Source organism: Leptinotarsa decemlineata, unplaced genomic scaffold (genome assembly GCF_025532065.1).
Source record: "Leptinotarsa decemlineata unplaced genomic scaffold, Ldec_3_MD MMD2_P_RNA_scaffold_2, whole genome shotgun sequence".
NCBI classification, from domain to species: domain Eukaryota; kingdom Metazoa; phylum Arthropoda; class Insecta; order Coleoptera; family Chrysomelidae; genus Leptinotarsa; species Leptinotarsa decemlineata.
In genome coordinates, this window is record NW_027412529.1 from 23405768 (window position 1) to 23422244 (window position 16477).

Consider the following 16477-nt stretch of genomic DNA (forward strand, 5'->3'; position numbering starts at 1 on the left):
GGAAACCGAGGAGTTCATCATGGCTTGTCAGGATGGTGTCTTCAACACCTTAGTCTACCGCAGTTGCGTGATGGGTATAGAGGTTCCTGGCGGTGCAGGGCTCGCTGTGAGGCGTCCGAGACTCTAATACACTTGCTGTCAGCATGTCCAGCATATGCAGTCTCAGCCTATATCCATCGACATAACGCGTCCTTATAGGTACTTTACTACCACTTGCGGCAATCCGTTGTGGGGAACGAGAAGTACCGAATTTATTGAAACTATTCATCCCCATCCTCAGGCAAATACAAGCTTATAAGCTTGATGTAGTCCTTCTCGATCATCAAAGCAAGACGATATCTACCGTAGAGTTTTCAGCTCCTGGAGGGCCGACTATTGTCCGAAAAGAGGAGGAAAAACGGATAAAATATCGAGAATTTTTTTTCGAATTCCACAGACTTCATCCAGACCACTCGTTAAAAATGGTTGTTCTGATTATTGGAGACTCTCGAATAAACGAAAATAATAAAAGTCCTCTCCTTTGGCGGAGATTAGCATACATAGCTATTCTTCCATTAAACAAGCATAGTCTTCAAACACGGTTTGATCTCTGCAAGACCTTTTACTATTTAATAATCTTTCTTTCAGACGAAGCGTAGATATTGGTCGTGTCCCAGGCATTCTGCTGTTTGGGTCGGATCTTTACTGTACTGATGAGAGGTAATACCTCGAAAGCGGTATGTAGGTGATCTACTCGAATAATTTCAGCATGGTCCTGCAGCTGGATGAACGAGAATAATCTGCGAGACTAACCTCTATGAGGTTTCTTATACAGGGCTTTTCATGATGAGCGTTAATTAGCCGTTTCTGGCAAACTATTCAACGGATCAACCTGAAAATTTCACAGTATGCATGAATCAATATGACCTACACGCCTCAAATATTTCAGACGAAGCGGCGTTGTCGCTGTTACTATAAAGTAGCGGCTTCTTTGATTTTTCAAATGGAACACCCCGTATATAATATCATATTATGATTCATTATCACTTTGTCAACAAATTCATATACTATTTCCCTATACCTATCTATTACCGTTTAGAAGATATAAATTAATTTCGATATTTTTTTACCAAACATGAACTTTAATAAATGCTGATAATCTTGAACTCTCTTGCACTAAAACGATCAAATTTGAAATGGAGTGGAGTGATACTATGAGGATCTTCACTCCGAGTCATATTTTCATTTGCCTCATACAGGGTCTTCAAAAAATGCAGATACTTTGATCTCATGAAAAAATGAGTGGAACTCAATTTTTTCAAATGGAACACCCTGTATATTTCAACATTTTTGAGCTCTACATCCAATTTTAGATTAACTTTGTTCAGATAATACTATTTCTATTTTGAACCGTTTTCGAGATAAACTGGGGAAGAAGATATTTTCCAGCAGGCATTCACCAGAACCTATGGTATAGGTAGTTAGGAGATATTATTATTTAGAGATTTTATCTACTAAAAAATAAATTGAAACGGAAAATAATCTAAGAACTTATTTTTAGTTACTAGATTTCAAGATCACTGTTTATTCAGTAAATTTTTTCAAAATCTTTATTTGGCAAGTGATTTATATTTTCTTTGATGATATTATAGATAGTAACGGCATGATAAGATACGGATCGTTCAAACTGGTTTTATACTGTGGGAAAGAATGTTCATTCCGATTTCTGAGACTTCTGGAGATGCGCTGAAGAAGTACACAAGTGCAAGAAATTCATCAATTGACTTCAGTTAGGTATCATTATCATTAGCTTTGTCCTCTTGTTTTGAGGACGTTTTTACCTTATGCAATTTATTTATATTTTCAAGTAAACCAAATTTCATGTGGTACTGAAAGTTTCAGAAAATTAGTATGTTAGTTAGTTTTTTCTGTGTTATTTTATTATCTGAATTCAAATTGTTTTTATTGAATTTTAATATAATGTGTACTCTTAACATCACTACCGTCAATCAATATGCTTAATTTTTTCGTGTAATTCTCTATATGTGAAGGAATTACACCATTAAATCTGCATTCTAAGAATTTTTAACCCAATTTACTTGTGAGTATTGTAATGTCCTGAGGAAGTCTCAATTCTGAGACAAAAGTTCGATGAATTGATGAAATGGAGAAGGTTCGCTCAAACTTTTTGGTTTTATGTTGTGAGATAGAATAGGTATTCATTCCGATTTCTGAGACTTCTATCATGTGTATCGCGTCTGTATGTCAACTTCTTTACAAGACGTTGAGGTTTTTTCATTCTGAGGATATGAACAAAGTTCATAATCAAAATTAAAAGTTCATAACTAAAAATCTTAAGAATTTTCAATATAATATTTCTTGTTCATATATAGTAGTAACCAATCGGTAACTAAAAGGCCCCCCCTCAGTTTGTTTACCCAAACTGCGTAATGATTCTGTTGTAGTTCGAGTTATCTTTTTCAATTCCACAAACTATGCTGAAGAATTGGCCTTTGTGGCCAGATAAACAAGGTTCCAATACTCAAAGCTAGTTTCAGTTCAAGATATTGTGCAAATTGTCCATATTACTCAACTTTTAACACTAAATATCTTTATCTGAACAATTATTACGAAGTTTTGTTATATATTTACACAAAAGGACATCCACTGATACTTTGAGAAACAATAATATATCTATTATTTCAGTTTTTTCAGAATTTCGTAATTCCTCGGTATAATATTCCTACAGCGTTAGTGTGTGATGCTTCTCTACATAATATGTAATGTTCTTTAAAATATCCACAAAAAATTTTCTGAATACAGATAATTTGTGACGGCCATGTTTACAATCGCAATATTTCTTTATCACAAAGGTGATTGGAGGCTTGTGGTTTTAATAAAGAACATAATATGATAGCCAACCTTCAGTAATTTAAACAAGAAATGAGATCAAAAGCTTTCGAGATTTAACATGTACCAGAAATTGTTAAAATAATTGTTTCGGGAAGAATTGAAAGCTATGATAATATATTAGTTTCATTAACAAACCAAAAACTCCTAATCAGTAATGTGATATAATGAAGTGATGATAAACATGGTCTCAGAAAATGGGATATATTCATGTCCACAGTTACAGTAACAGTTGAGGTAACAAAATTTTGCAGAAAAACTTTCAAAAACATTTTTAATTGTTAACTTTCGCAGCCAGATATTTTATGAAAACAAATATGTTATTTCAAACCATATACAGGGTGTTTCAAATTCGATCCTCACCATTGGGATCTCGGAAACTATGAGAGATACGAAGATTGTTAAATTGGGACAAAGTTACGCATTTACCTGACTAACAATATACCGTTGTTCTGAAATTCCGAGTATATCCGGAGATATCCGGAAAAAATAGAAATTTCGGAAAATGGTTTTTATTTTTTTCTGGCTCTATTTTTCGAAGCATTTGAAAATAAATTGCACTTTGGCATTTCCACTTTTTCCCTGCTACATAATGGTGTTTTCAGATTTGCTATCCAACGTTGCGTCTTTCGGCCACCATCATCAACTTTATTATTATGGGCGCTACATTGGATTCTTTCGGTTTTGAATAGAACTAGATTTTGCCTTTTCAAATACGTATCATAAGTTATCATTCTTTTTCGAAAAATAAGAGATATTGAAAAAAAATCTAATCATAATAGGCCTTGACTTTGATGTTTCTAAATTTGACTTTCAATTTGTTACACTCAATGACATTTTGTTATTGTACAAGTCATTGAATTTTTGACTCGGTGAATTTTTGAATCAATAACTTGAACATAGTTCGACGGGGTTGTCGTTAGGGATACAAGTTAAAATACATTTCCGATGCCCTAACACTGTTTCTATCGTATTTTTAATAATATTGTATCATAACTATTTTTTCTCCATTCATGAAAGCCATTTTTCGCCAAAAATTCAATGACTTCTACAATAACAAAATGTCATAGAGTGTAACAAATTGAAAGTCAAATTTAGAAACATCAATGTCTAAGCCTATTATGATTAGAATTAACTTTTTTCAATATCTCCAATTTTTCGATGAAGAATAATAACTTATGATATATCATTGAAAAGGTAAAATCTAGTTCTATTCAAAACAGAAAAAATTCAATGTAGCGCCCATGAGAAAAAATGAAGTTGATGATGGTGACCGGAAAACGAAACGTCGGATATCAAAACTAAAAACACCATTATGTAGCAGGGAAAAAGTGGCAATGTGGAAGTGCAATTTATTTTCGAAATCTTCGAAAAATAAAGCCAGAAAAAATAAAAACCATTTTCCGAAATTTCTGGTTTTTCCAGATATTTTCGGATATACTCGGAATTTTAGAACTTTCCCAACGGCATATTTTTAGTCAGGTAATTGCGTAACTTTGTCCCAATTTAACCATCTTCGTATCTCTCATAGTTTCCGAGATCCCATGGTGAGAATCGAATTTGAAACACCCTGAATATAGTATCTGACCATTTTCTCCAGTTTTTTTAAATTTTCATTTGTTATTGATAAATCTGATTTTTCAAGAAATTATCTCACAATACCCATATCTCGAAAACTAGTTATACGAATGAGTTAAGTTATGAAAATTTTGCGGCACGTCAATTTTCATTAGACGTGGTTTTTTGCGAAATAAGAAAAATTTTGTAGGAGAAAAAACTAAAAAGCCTGTTTTAATTTTTTCGCGTGTAATGTTTGTAAATTTGAAATTGTCTTTAACACAAATTGTAAAACTTTTCTAATATTGCCTACAACTTTTACCTTCAATTTTTTGTCGCTTCGTGAAAAACGTATTTTCAAAAAGCACAATATTTTCTCTTGAAACTTTTCATACGCTGCTATTTTTTTCAAATATAATTTTCATTGTTTTGGTACCTTGGTAGTGTGTATCTCTCATAAACGAAAAATACTTTTTTCATTTTCATTCATCTGAAAATATTACCCGGCTCTCATACATGGGTTTTTCACCCGAATCGGGCGGGTATTTATCCACTACTCACTCTTATGTTTATATCAAACCATTAAAACATTTCCTAACCTTTCCCAATATCCTATACCGCAACACTTCATTCATCATAACATTCAGAGATAAGAATGTTGTGTAATTATTTCATTGTTTTCCGTATTTTTGATAATACAATTAAGATAATTCGATAATTGAATAAGCATTAAAGAAGTCTATGTTCCACATATTATGGCATCATGATTCAATTATAAAACGTAATAACAGTTCAATAGGATTTTGTAGTGATGGTTTATTTTACCACACAATCTCGAAGTTGAAAAAATCCTGTGTATCGGCAGTGTCAGTTCCTAGAGTATGCCAAAAATGTGAATGGTATGATTGCGCGCGCGTAGAAAGCAGGAAGGACACAAGAATAACCAACTCGATTGGTACTACGGAAAACGAAATACGGCAGTCTGTGACCAAGTAAGTGATCTGGGTGGCTGGTAGTTGTTGCTATACCTTTTCAGTGAACTTCTTTCCAATCGTTTTTAGGTACGAGCTTTGTGCGTGTTACGTTATAAGGGTGGTGGGTGATATTACGTGTTTTTAACATTTCCAAATGAATACTCATTTATGGCGTTACGAATTCTTCAATTTAGCGTTCTGTTTGCAGTAGGATATTCTGTCGAACGCAATCGTAATTCTGGTAAGTTCATTCATGATATTTGTTTACAAAACGTGAAAACGTTGGTTAAGGTTCTGTATAATACAAAATGGCGGTTGTTTTGATCTCCAGATAATTAATTGCGATGTATAGGTTTTTTGTTTTGATTTTTTTTTCAATTTTTTTAACTTTCAATGCTGAGTTTGATTCAAACGATTTGATTTGGTTGAACTCATCTTGATATAATGCAGGCTGTCACAACAAAAACATGACTCGTGTCATGTCATATAGAAAATCTATATATACCTACATAGGAAATATCTTAATAGTTGTCAAGGATTTTTTTCATAGATTTACTTCAAGAATACTCCTACAATCAGCTCAAATAGCAATTGTAATTGGTCATTAATAGGCAAATACTTCCTTTACCAGATGATATGTATAGGTACATAAACAGAGGTGGTTCAATGATTGATTGATTAATTTAATAGACATGATTTAGGATATCTAGTGAGTTTTGAATTGAACAGTGTACCTATTCTCAACATATGTAGGTATCATAGATACGGTAACGTCTATGATATGTATGTAATAGCTTATTCAAGAAATGTCTACAGATACGACCGTGCGGATTAATTACATTGAACTCTGTATTGACTGATACTGACATTAAAGAGACAATTATTGTCAAAAGAGAGTATATTTTTTTCAATTCTTGAATTCATTTTCGCTAGAAGAGTAAGTAAAACTCTGCTGAAGAAATATTGAGGTCAGAATTTGTGTTCTGGAGAAAAGAAGTGAGAGTTTTTTGTTTCTTTTTTTTTCGTTCTAAATCTTTTTGTGATCATTTTTCTATTTAGTGAATTTTATGAATTTAGAAGATATAAATAATATGTGAATATATCTTATAAGTATTCTTCATTTAATTCGTTCATCAGGAGGTTGTGAAAAAAAATATCATTTGTCGATAGGTCAAAATGGATTTGTCGTGTGTATCTCTTTTCAAAAAAAAACGATTTCAGGAAAGAAAAATTTTAAATTTCTCCCGATCAGTAGGTAATGTAATTCTATATTTTGATCAGTTGTTCATTTTTCAGTTGTCGTATTCCGTTCGACAATCGTTCATGAAGAAAAAACAATTGTCGCGCATCATTTATTTGAATGGGAGATTCTAATAATTTAATATAAAGTCAGTCCAACACTCCGAAGTCTTGATAAAGCTCAAAAGTGGAAACTGTTTAGAAACTTAGAAAAAAATCATTTGATCGAAAATCGAATATTTACACCTACAAGATTGAGATATGTTATTCCTGATGATCAGTTCGGCAAAAAAAGCTATACGTCAGAGCTTTACAGGCCGTCTGAAGAGGTGGAAATGGGGTGGAAACCTAAAAAAAAATGTATCATTCAAAATTGAATGTGTACCCTGTACACCTATGGTAAAACACCCAATTTTTTACACTGCTCCAAAGATTGACACTTCCGTTGAAAATCCCATGGAATAAGGTAATTGATTGACTGTCCCACATTTTTAAAGTGGGAATTACTCGTGGTTCCATCTAGGATTGTGTATTGGAGGTACAGTAAAAAAGAACTGATTTTGTTAATATGGTCGCCATTTGAGTTCCACGCATAAAACTCTTGTGAAGTTTCTTGTGTTTTTAAAGACATCAGTTAAGGAGTGTGGTGCAATTATTCCGAAATATTTAAGGTGAGCTTTACTCTTTTGAACCATACTATTGATTATGGAAAATATAATTGCTTAAAGATTATAATTGAATTGTAATGCTAAAAATCTTCAAGGTTTAAGAATTTTAATCAGAGTGTCAACGGTAGAGAAGGTATATGGCAAAGGCTCGCGTGCGATCCATTCTACGACTGACCTCATAGTCAATCAACAAGTTCAAAAACATGATAAATAGAGATAAAAGTCCTAAAAATATGAGCGATAGCTCATTCGATTCGGAATCATCTCTAGAAAAATGTTTTAAAGGATTTTGGTGCAGGTAAAAAATTGCAATTATTATTAACAAAATAAGATTGAAAAAAAAGTCCCGACTCCCGAAACTCTATCTCCATTATTTATAATTTGACGTTGAAAATAGGGTTCCGTGGGCTGTTACGGCATGCGCGCGCTGCCGCTCCGTTGGCATAAATAATGGGATGAAAGGTATAAATAATTGGCCTATAAATTTTAAACTTCGTGGAGCCCTTTTGATATATATACTTCATACGATCCTGCGATAAAAGTTCATAAAAATTTATTAATTTGTTAATTATGATTTTTTATAACTATTGCAAAATGAAATATCTGAAAATTGTTGATAATTTTTTTTTTCAATTGATATTCAGCTATGTCTGTTTTGACATTAAACAGTTGCAGTTATTTACATAGGATATGAATTTTTTACGTAATTTGTTCATTAAATTGTTTTAAACAAATAGAGAAATTCAATATTTTTGAATTTTTTTTTGCTATTTTGTTGTCTAGAGATAATTATGATTTAAAAAAATGTTTCTGAATTTCAATTTTTAATTGTTTAAAATCGATTTTTTTATATTTCGATTGTTCAAATAATTATTTAATAAATCATTTTGCTTTTAAAAATCATAATTTACACTATCAAATAGTTTGGCGAAAAAAAATTCGTTATTTAATTGTTTACCAGTTTAACAATTTGTTATAAACAAATATTGACCAACGTTATATTTTTTTTTAAAAGCAGAAAAAAAAAATTAAAAACAGCTCCTATATAAAAAAGTGCCATAAAAAATATAACGTCAATATTTGTTTATAACAAATTTTTAAACTGATAAACAATTAAATAATTAATAATAAATAAATAAACATTTTTATGTTTATGTTATAAAAAAAAAATATTTCTTTTGATAAACTCTCTTTAGCGGCAGCGCGCGCATGCCGTAACAGCCGCGCGGAACCCTATTTTGAAAGTCAAATTAAAATTATAAATAATGGAGATAGAGTTTCGGGAGTCGGGACTTTTTTATCGGAAATTTCCTCCTCTTTAACGAGCTTTTTTCAAAATTGCGTAAATATTAATATTTTTTGAGTAATTAACGAAAAACTAAATACCATTTTTTTTTAAATCTTATTTTGTTAATAACAATTGCAATTATTTACCTGCACCAAAATCCTTCAAAAACATTTTTCTAGAGGTGATTCTGAATCGCTCTGAATCGCTCATATTTTTAGGATCTTTATCTCTATTTTTTATGTTTTTGAACTTGTTGATTAGACTATCAAGGAGCTAGGAACTAAAGAAGCTTCCGGTGTGAATGGGCGGTAGGTAGGAGTGATAAACGCTCCTATATAGGAGCTAGAGACGTGAAGATCCACGTGTGAAAGAGTCCTTATGATATAGGTATCAAATGAGTGTGATGAGCAAAATTCGATAAGCAAAGTAACGTCATACTAAATTCAATATAACACATGCTACAAAATGACGTTTTATAATTTCTATAGAAAGCCTTATAATATAGTTTTCAAATGAAAATATTTATGATAATAGTAATGATGATAATAATATGTTTATTCTCAACAGGTTTTCACCCACGAATAGAGAAAATACAAATAATTAGAGAGTATAAAGAAAGATTCACACTACGTAAAGAAAATGTAAAACAATCATGAAATCGAATTTTTAATAGTTCTATCATTAATGTCATTACTGTCATAATGTATATCGCACAGGTCGGACACTTTGTTTAACAACTCACACATTACAAATATCGGCGACTTTTTCAATACATTTGCCTAGGAATCCTATTGTAGAAAGCAATCATATGCCTGGATTGTGATTTAGGCACAAGAAACTTAATTTGTCATAACAAGTCACTACGATCAATTTCGTTATTCAAGAATTTAAATAAAAATATAATCGCGGTGCATTTTCTTCTATCTTCTAGGGCTTCTAAGTTGAAAGTGTTTAATAAAATATTCTGGTCTGTGCCCCTATCTGAATATCAAGTACTTATGCTGAACAGATTATAATCGCTGAACGGAATTTTGATATTGTTGTAAATCATGCCCAAAAGGAAATAACCCCGGCCGCCACTAGTAACCATAAACCAGACGTGACGTAGCTGAGAGCGTGGGAATGCCCAATGTTCCCTGTCGCTCTAGAAGCAGCAAAGAACTTCGGCGAAAATTCTACGATGTTCCATTGCGATATTTAAACGCTGGAATTTAAACACAGTGCGGCACGCGAAGTGATCTGCTAAGACGACATTTAAATAATAGTTGAAATTTTTAGTTGGAATGTTTGTTGTATTTAAAGTGAAATAAAGTTAACTTTGATTATTCAGTGTAGTCAATTATATGGGTGAACCCACGGGTAAAAATGTAATAATGTAATGGAGACCCAATTAGAGATGCATAATCTACCTTACTTCTTATGAAAGTAACAAAACAATTTGAGCGTATCAATATTTGGAAGAGATATCTATTTTTTGCTGCGAACTGGTTTATTTTGGACAAAAAACCCAAGAGACATTTTTGTTTAGAATGAAACAGGCTATCGGAAATACATTTTTAAATGGAAAACAAATAATAGGACAAAAGTTACATTGTTAATAAATTTTAGGGGTTGCGTTTTCCACCCCTTACAACCATGGGGTAAACCAAATGAATTTCTGGCTAAGTGTCTTTTTGGTAGTACAAAATGTCAGGTTAATTTCAATATTGTAACTTATTTAGTGCTTGTGAAAAAAATTGTTATACACATTTTATGTACTTACCCCCTTTAAGGGGCTGTATCTTGACAAGGGAATCATTTTTCAGTTTTTGCATATCACACATAACGAATGGCCAAGGGGGTAAGTTAACCTGTTATTCCTTTCAATAATGGGTTTTTGCCAGACGATTCTATTACGTGATCCCTTTGTAATGTGGACACTGTTACTGACTTAGATAAGGCGATAAAATTCGGGGAGGTCATACACATACAGAATGGGGGCTTTTGTTGGGACACTTGTTTCATCTTTTTCATCCTTTGGGTATTTGGTGTTGAATTTCAATGAGAAAATTCTGTAATTTTAAAACCTTGATTTCAAGGGCTGTGAACACGGAACTTGTTCAAACCACAGTAACATTACGAGTTCTTTGTACAGTTTGAGGTTCACAAGTATAAAATTTTATAGTGAAGTATGAATAATTTAGATATGTGCAGATAATAATTATTACATTATTAGTATTTTGGTATTCGAATCGTGCGAAGTTTCTGCTCTATTCTCAAATTTTTTGAGATACCATGCGGAACGAATATGATTTTTTTAAAAGTCCTTTTTTAAGGACTTTTTGAAATCTAAATATTTCTTTTAAGAAATTGAGAAACGAGAGTGAGAAATTACTATCGAGTTGGTATATTTGTGTAGAATTTACAAATTACGGTCTATGAACAACTAACTGTCTTTAAAAAAGGTTATTTAAAAGAAACCCAAAGAATACTTAAAATAATAAATTATTTTTTGACCTATATTGGAACTTAATTAGCAATATGTGTTACAAAAATATTAACAATAACTGAACAATGATAGTAAGTAAAAGTACCAATGAAATGGAGAGTATTCAAAGTATATTTGTGTTCAGTATACGTGCATTTGAATAATTTTATTCATTTTTTGAGAAAATCACTTGGAGGGCATTTTGTAGATTGAGAATATGTACAAAAGATTGCAAAAATTCCATATGGTGATGAAAAATTCTAAAAAACGTTATCACATATGAATTATTGAATACAAAGTTCCATTTAAATTTTATATATAGAATACATTACAAATATCAATGTCATAAAACGATATTTCGATAATTTCGTTAGATAACTTCTGATTTTCTCAAGGTTTGGAAAGTCTACAGTGACTGAAAAAATACAGTTTGATAAAATTCTTTCAATTGGTTCCAATTGTTTGAACTATAAAATACTATGTGAATGTATCTAACATGATTCATCGAAAAATTAGAACGATGTAGCTGTACACTAAAAGTAATCAAAGCAGAATGTAGTAGTAATGAACAAATTGTTCATCTTTTCTTACAGAAAATGCCTCACTACAGATAATACGCTGATTTCACAAGAGTCTCAGGTCTACACTATGTACTTTGTGTACATGTCTATCCAAATTCAAGGTAGAGTAAAGCAAAACAAAACCGAAGCGTGGTGTTCACGTGATAGCCCAGTGTCAGGTGGAAAGGGCAGCGTTCATTGGTGAATTCGCCTTCTTGGTACGAGTTCGGTACCAGCACAGTCGTTTGTGTGGCGTGCGTTATAGTATATTATTTAAAATTGTTTTCCAAGATGTCCAGTACAGACACTGCTGATGACGCCGTGAGCTATCCTCTGAGTCCAGCCAGGAAACGATCCAAAAAAGACATTTGAGTGTTGAGATGAAAGAAGTGACTTCAAATGTGTTCAAGAAAGAGATGGAAGAAATTGAGACATCGACTGACGACGAAGTGGTATCGAAAGTTTTCGATAAAATTGGAGTGTGTTGCGCTTCAATTTACAATGTTTTACGGGAATATAAACAAAATCATACATTTTCCAAACCGAATACAAATCAGAATCGTCAAACCATTATAAAATCAATAGATGATGCTGATAAACATGCAATCAGGAGGAAAGCGCATGAGTACTTTTTCAGAAATGAAATACCCACGATAGACAAAGTACCTACTCACAGAAATAAATGCCAAGTTTTAAGCGGTCAACATTTCATAAAGTATTGAAACATTTGAATTTTTTATGGAAAAAACGAGGGCGCAATAGTTTATTATTGGATAGAGAGGAAATTGTGTTGTGGAGGAGAGTATAGGGAACAACAATAGTATGGATGAAACCTGGGTTAATGCTGGTCATACTACCCCTAAAGTATGGGTCGATGAAACTGTGACCTCATCTAAGAGGGCCTTTCTAGATGGACTATCCACCGGATTAACAAATCCATCAGGTAAACTTATATTTATATTAAGACCTGCCTGAATCTCAATATATAAAAAGTAACCCTTGTATTTGTTTTATTTACTTACATTCTTCTTCATAATTTCAGGTAAAGGAAAACGGCTTATTATTTGTCACATCGGCAATGAGAATGGGTTTGTTGCTGAAGGGCTGTGATATTTCGAGTCGAAGAAAACTGGAGATTATCACGAAGAAATGAACGGTGAATCTTTCGAACAGTGGTTTTCCAAAGTTCTACCCCATCTGGAGGATAATGCTGTGATTGTAATGGACAATGCACCTTATCATTCGCGACGGTTAGAGAAGATTCCGACAACGTCTTCAAAGAAGGTTGAAATCCAAAATTGGCTGCGATCAAAGAAAATTAGCTGTGAAGACTCAATGCTAAGAGTACAGCTACTAAAAATTGTCAAGGAGCGCAAGCTTGAATACCAAAAAGATAGTCGATGAGATGAGCAGGCCAAAACAAAATTGTCCTTCGCCTGCCTCCATACCACTGTGAGCTCAATCCCATCGAGTTAATATGGGCGGATGTGAAGAATTTTGTAGCTCAGCATAACACCACGTTCAAATTTGCAGATCTCAAAGTACTTCTTGATGAGGCTTTGAAAAGAGTCACAGCGGAGAAATGGGAAAAGTGTGTTCGGCATGTGATATCGGATGTGGAAGCTTGATAACATAATAGAGGCACAAATCGAGCCACTGATAATTCAGATTGGTGACGATGACACTACTGATGAAGAGACAAATTCATTCAGTTGAATAATTTTGATTAATATTCCTTTTTATTTTACATAAAATAAAAATTATCAATAAAGAAATAATTCGTATCTTTTCATATAATGCTTGAGTGCGCTGTGAAAAATCCAATGAAAATCTTTTTATATTACACATATTATCTGCATTTTTTCCGTTAAACTGCAAAACTTGTGCATTTCACTCGTTATTATAAAAAAGTTTTCCTAAGTATGATATAGCATTTGCGATCAACAAGATGTTAGTTCTGAATACGACCCTGGCCAATTCTTGGGATTTTCAATATCACGTGCGTAGGGCGTGTCAATGTTTACATCTACTCTATCTTGGATTTGAATTTACTTTTGATCATACTGTACGTTTTTATATAAGTAGAAGTCAAAAAATAACATTGAAAATCTGTTTTAAAAAATCTGTTTTTAAAATCTGTTTTTCCGTTAATCAGCTGCCGCCCCCATACGAACGACAACTCTCAGAAGTTAAGAAACTTGTGCGAGCTAAGGACTAACGAGGTCTTACCTTTTAACGTGTGATTCCTAACATTGAGCAACAACACTTTTGATAGTGGAAAAATTGTACGCGGAGGACCTCAGGGGTCAGTCCTAGGCCCAATTTTATTCTTGCTATATATTAACGATATGGCAAAATTTTATATATCTGGAGCATTTACCTTCTTTGCGGATGACACTGTACTTTGGCGTAATAAAGATCCTGATACTTTGTCTCGGTCTCTCCACTTAAATTTAGAAAAAAATAAAAAAATGGTGTGAGTCGAATATGCTATCGCTAAATGTTTCTAAAACAAATCTGATAACATTCAAGTGGGACTTGGAACAAGTAATACTAGGTGAACACATGATTGAAAGTAAGCCTGTAACAAAATTTCTTGGTATATTCATTGACAGTAATTTAAAATTTGATACGCTAATTACTGCTTTGAGAAAGAAATTATCTTCTGTATGCTTTGCCATAAATGTCATATCTCTTGAACTCGGATTTTCAGCAGCAATAAATGCATACTATTCACTAATGGAGAGTTATCTCCGTTATGGAATTCCTTTCTGGGGCTCAGGCAGCCAGATTTTGATGCAGAGTATATTCGTTATCCAGAAGAGAGCTTTGAGAATAATATTCAAATTGAAGATGCGTCACTCGTGTAGGCCACTTTTCTGCAGAAATAAAATATTAACAGTATTTGAAATATTCACTCTAGAGACTGTCTGCTTACTACACAAACATAAAGAAAAGTTTGAAAGCCATACAGAAAGGTCTACGCGTAGTGATCAAAAATTTGCCCGTCCACTGCCCACATCATCTTTGACCAGGCAGTCTCAATTATATAGAAGTAGACAAATATATAATCATCTACCAAAACATATTACATCAATTAATGAATTTGAAAAATGTAGAAAATCAGTAACGAACCTTGTTTTGGGAAAGTGCTTCTACAGTTTGCGGAAGACTATTTTGGATACAAATTACGATTTATGTCAAATAATTTTAAAATTGTGTTGTTTTATTGTCTATTATTTTTAATCTTCACTGTATTTTTTTTTTGTGAATACTATATAGTCTTAAAAAACAACATTTTATATATTTTTAATATTTTATGTATTTATAAATATGACACCCTTTGTCGACAAAATGCATTACATTTCAGACAAAGATCTATCTTTCTATCTATCTATCAAATTTTTTATAATAAGCTACCGAATGCTTTAAAAAAATTCAATAAACAAAAATTCCGTATTCATTTGAAAAAGTATTTATTGTTTGTATAGATATATTTATTATCTGATGAGTACATATAATAATGTTCAAACATATATGTATGTATGTAATATGCATACATGTGTGTATATGTTTGTATGTAATATGTATACATGTGTGTATATGTATGTATATTTATATTTCTTTCAAGTTTCAGTTCCGATTTATCTTTTTTTTTGTATGCTCTGTTCGTACTTAGTTATAGTTAGTTTTTTGAATTATGGTTTTTTTCCTGCTATAAACATTGTATGTTTCTTGAGAAAATAAATCATTTTAAAATATAAGAATTGTTTTGTGTTTAAGGTTACAAAAGGTTTCGGCTAACAAGTTTCTTGAGAAGTATAGTAAAAAGAAATAGGTACAATGAAAATTAATATCACATGTTCATTTGTGAGAAAAGCAGCAAGCTGTATCTAATGAAAACACTTTTCAATCACCAGAACTAGAGCTCAGTCTCTCGACGCGCGTTTCGCAAACTAAGTTAACATTAATCAGTATATGATAAAACTGAGTTTATTATATAACACCATTACCTTTGTTAATTAGGGTCATCAAATGTTGTCCACCAAATAAAATCCTAGTAGTTTAAATTGAAAGGGTATTTCTCTGTATCAGTATCTGTAGAGTAGGGAGGGTGAGTGTAGACCTACAGCACTTAGGCCACATGTGACCCATTGTACAGGAAGTGCCCTTGCCGTTGGAGGTGGAGTGAGGGAGGAGGAGGGTGCACTTATAGTTGCTGCCACTTCTGCCTCCTTTCCTCTCTCCTTTTGGCCTTGGCGCTTTGGCCTTTGTATTACATCACGAGGTGATCTGCTATGTCCAGCCTGATTCCAAGCGGTCGGTTGGGGTGGACATTTATGTTCATCCCCAGCCACCGCCTTAGATTGAGGTGAGCACTTCTGTCCAGCCTCGGGATTGGTTTTTGTTTTTGTTGTTTCTGTTTTGGTGTTTTGGTTTTTGTGTTTGTTTTATGCATGTGTGTTCCCACGAGCAGCAAGGGAAGATTTGGTTAACTCTGGCAGAGCCCCGCATTACCAGAGGTAGGCTGATTACAATGAGGTTCTCCAAGGGGATCGTTCGTAACCACATGTCACCCTGCGGCCATTCAGCTGTTGGCACGATTTCTTACACCTTATCTTGGGTAGGCTGGTCCACGGTGGCATGTTTTGCAAAGGCTTTTGCCACTGACCAGGCGACCCCCCGTCCGTAAGGCCACATTGGCTTCCCGGACAGGGCCTCCAGTCCCCTGGCAGTTCCCCTATCCGCCACCTGGGGACGCGTCCGATAGGTGGCGGATAGGGAACTGCCAGGGGATAGAAATAGTATTATCTGAGTAGATGAACAAGGCGGGT

At 33.2% G+C, this 16477-nt stretch overlaps 1 protein-coding gene across 3 annotated transcripts in view; it reads left to right on the plus strand.

The window, feature by feature from the left end:
• The first annotated feature begins 5284 nt into the window (after nucleotides 1-5284).
• The window catches only part of LOC111505699 (protogenin), a 126280-nt gene continuing 115087 nt past the window's right edge, over nucleotides 5285-16477 (plus strand). Inside the window, exons 1-2 of one of the 3 annotated variants that reach the window (XM_074185918.1) lie at nucleotides 5285-5438; nucleotides 5508-5661. In XM_074185918.1, the coding sequence (XP_074042019.1) occupies nucleotides 5589-5661 (73 nt within the window). In that variant the 5' untranslated portion in view covers nucleotides 5285-5438; nucleotides 5508-5588. Of the gene's footprint in view, nucleotides 5662-16477 lie in introns of all 3 variants that reach the window. The other 2 variants (XM_074185924.1, XM_074185913.1) reach the window with 2 other exon arrangements.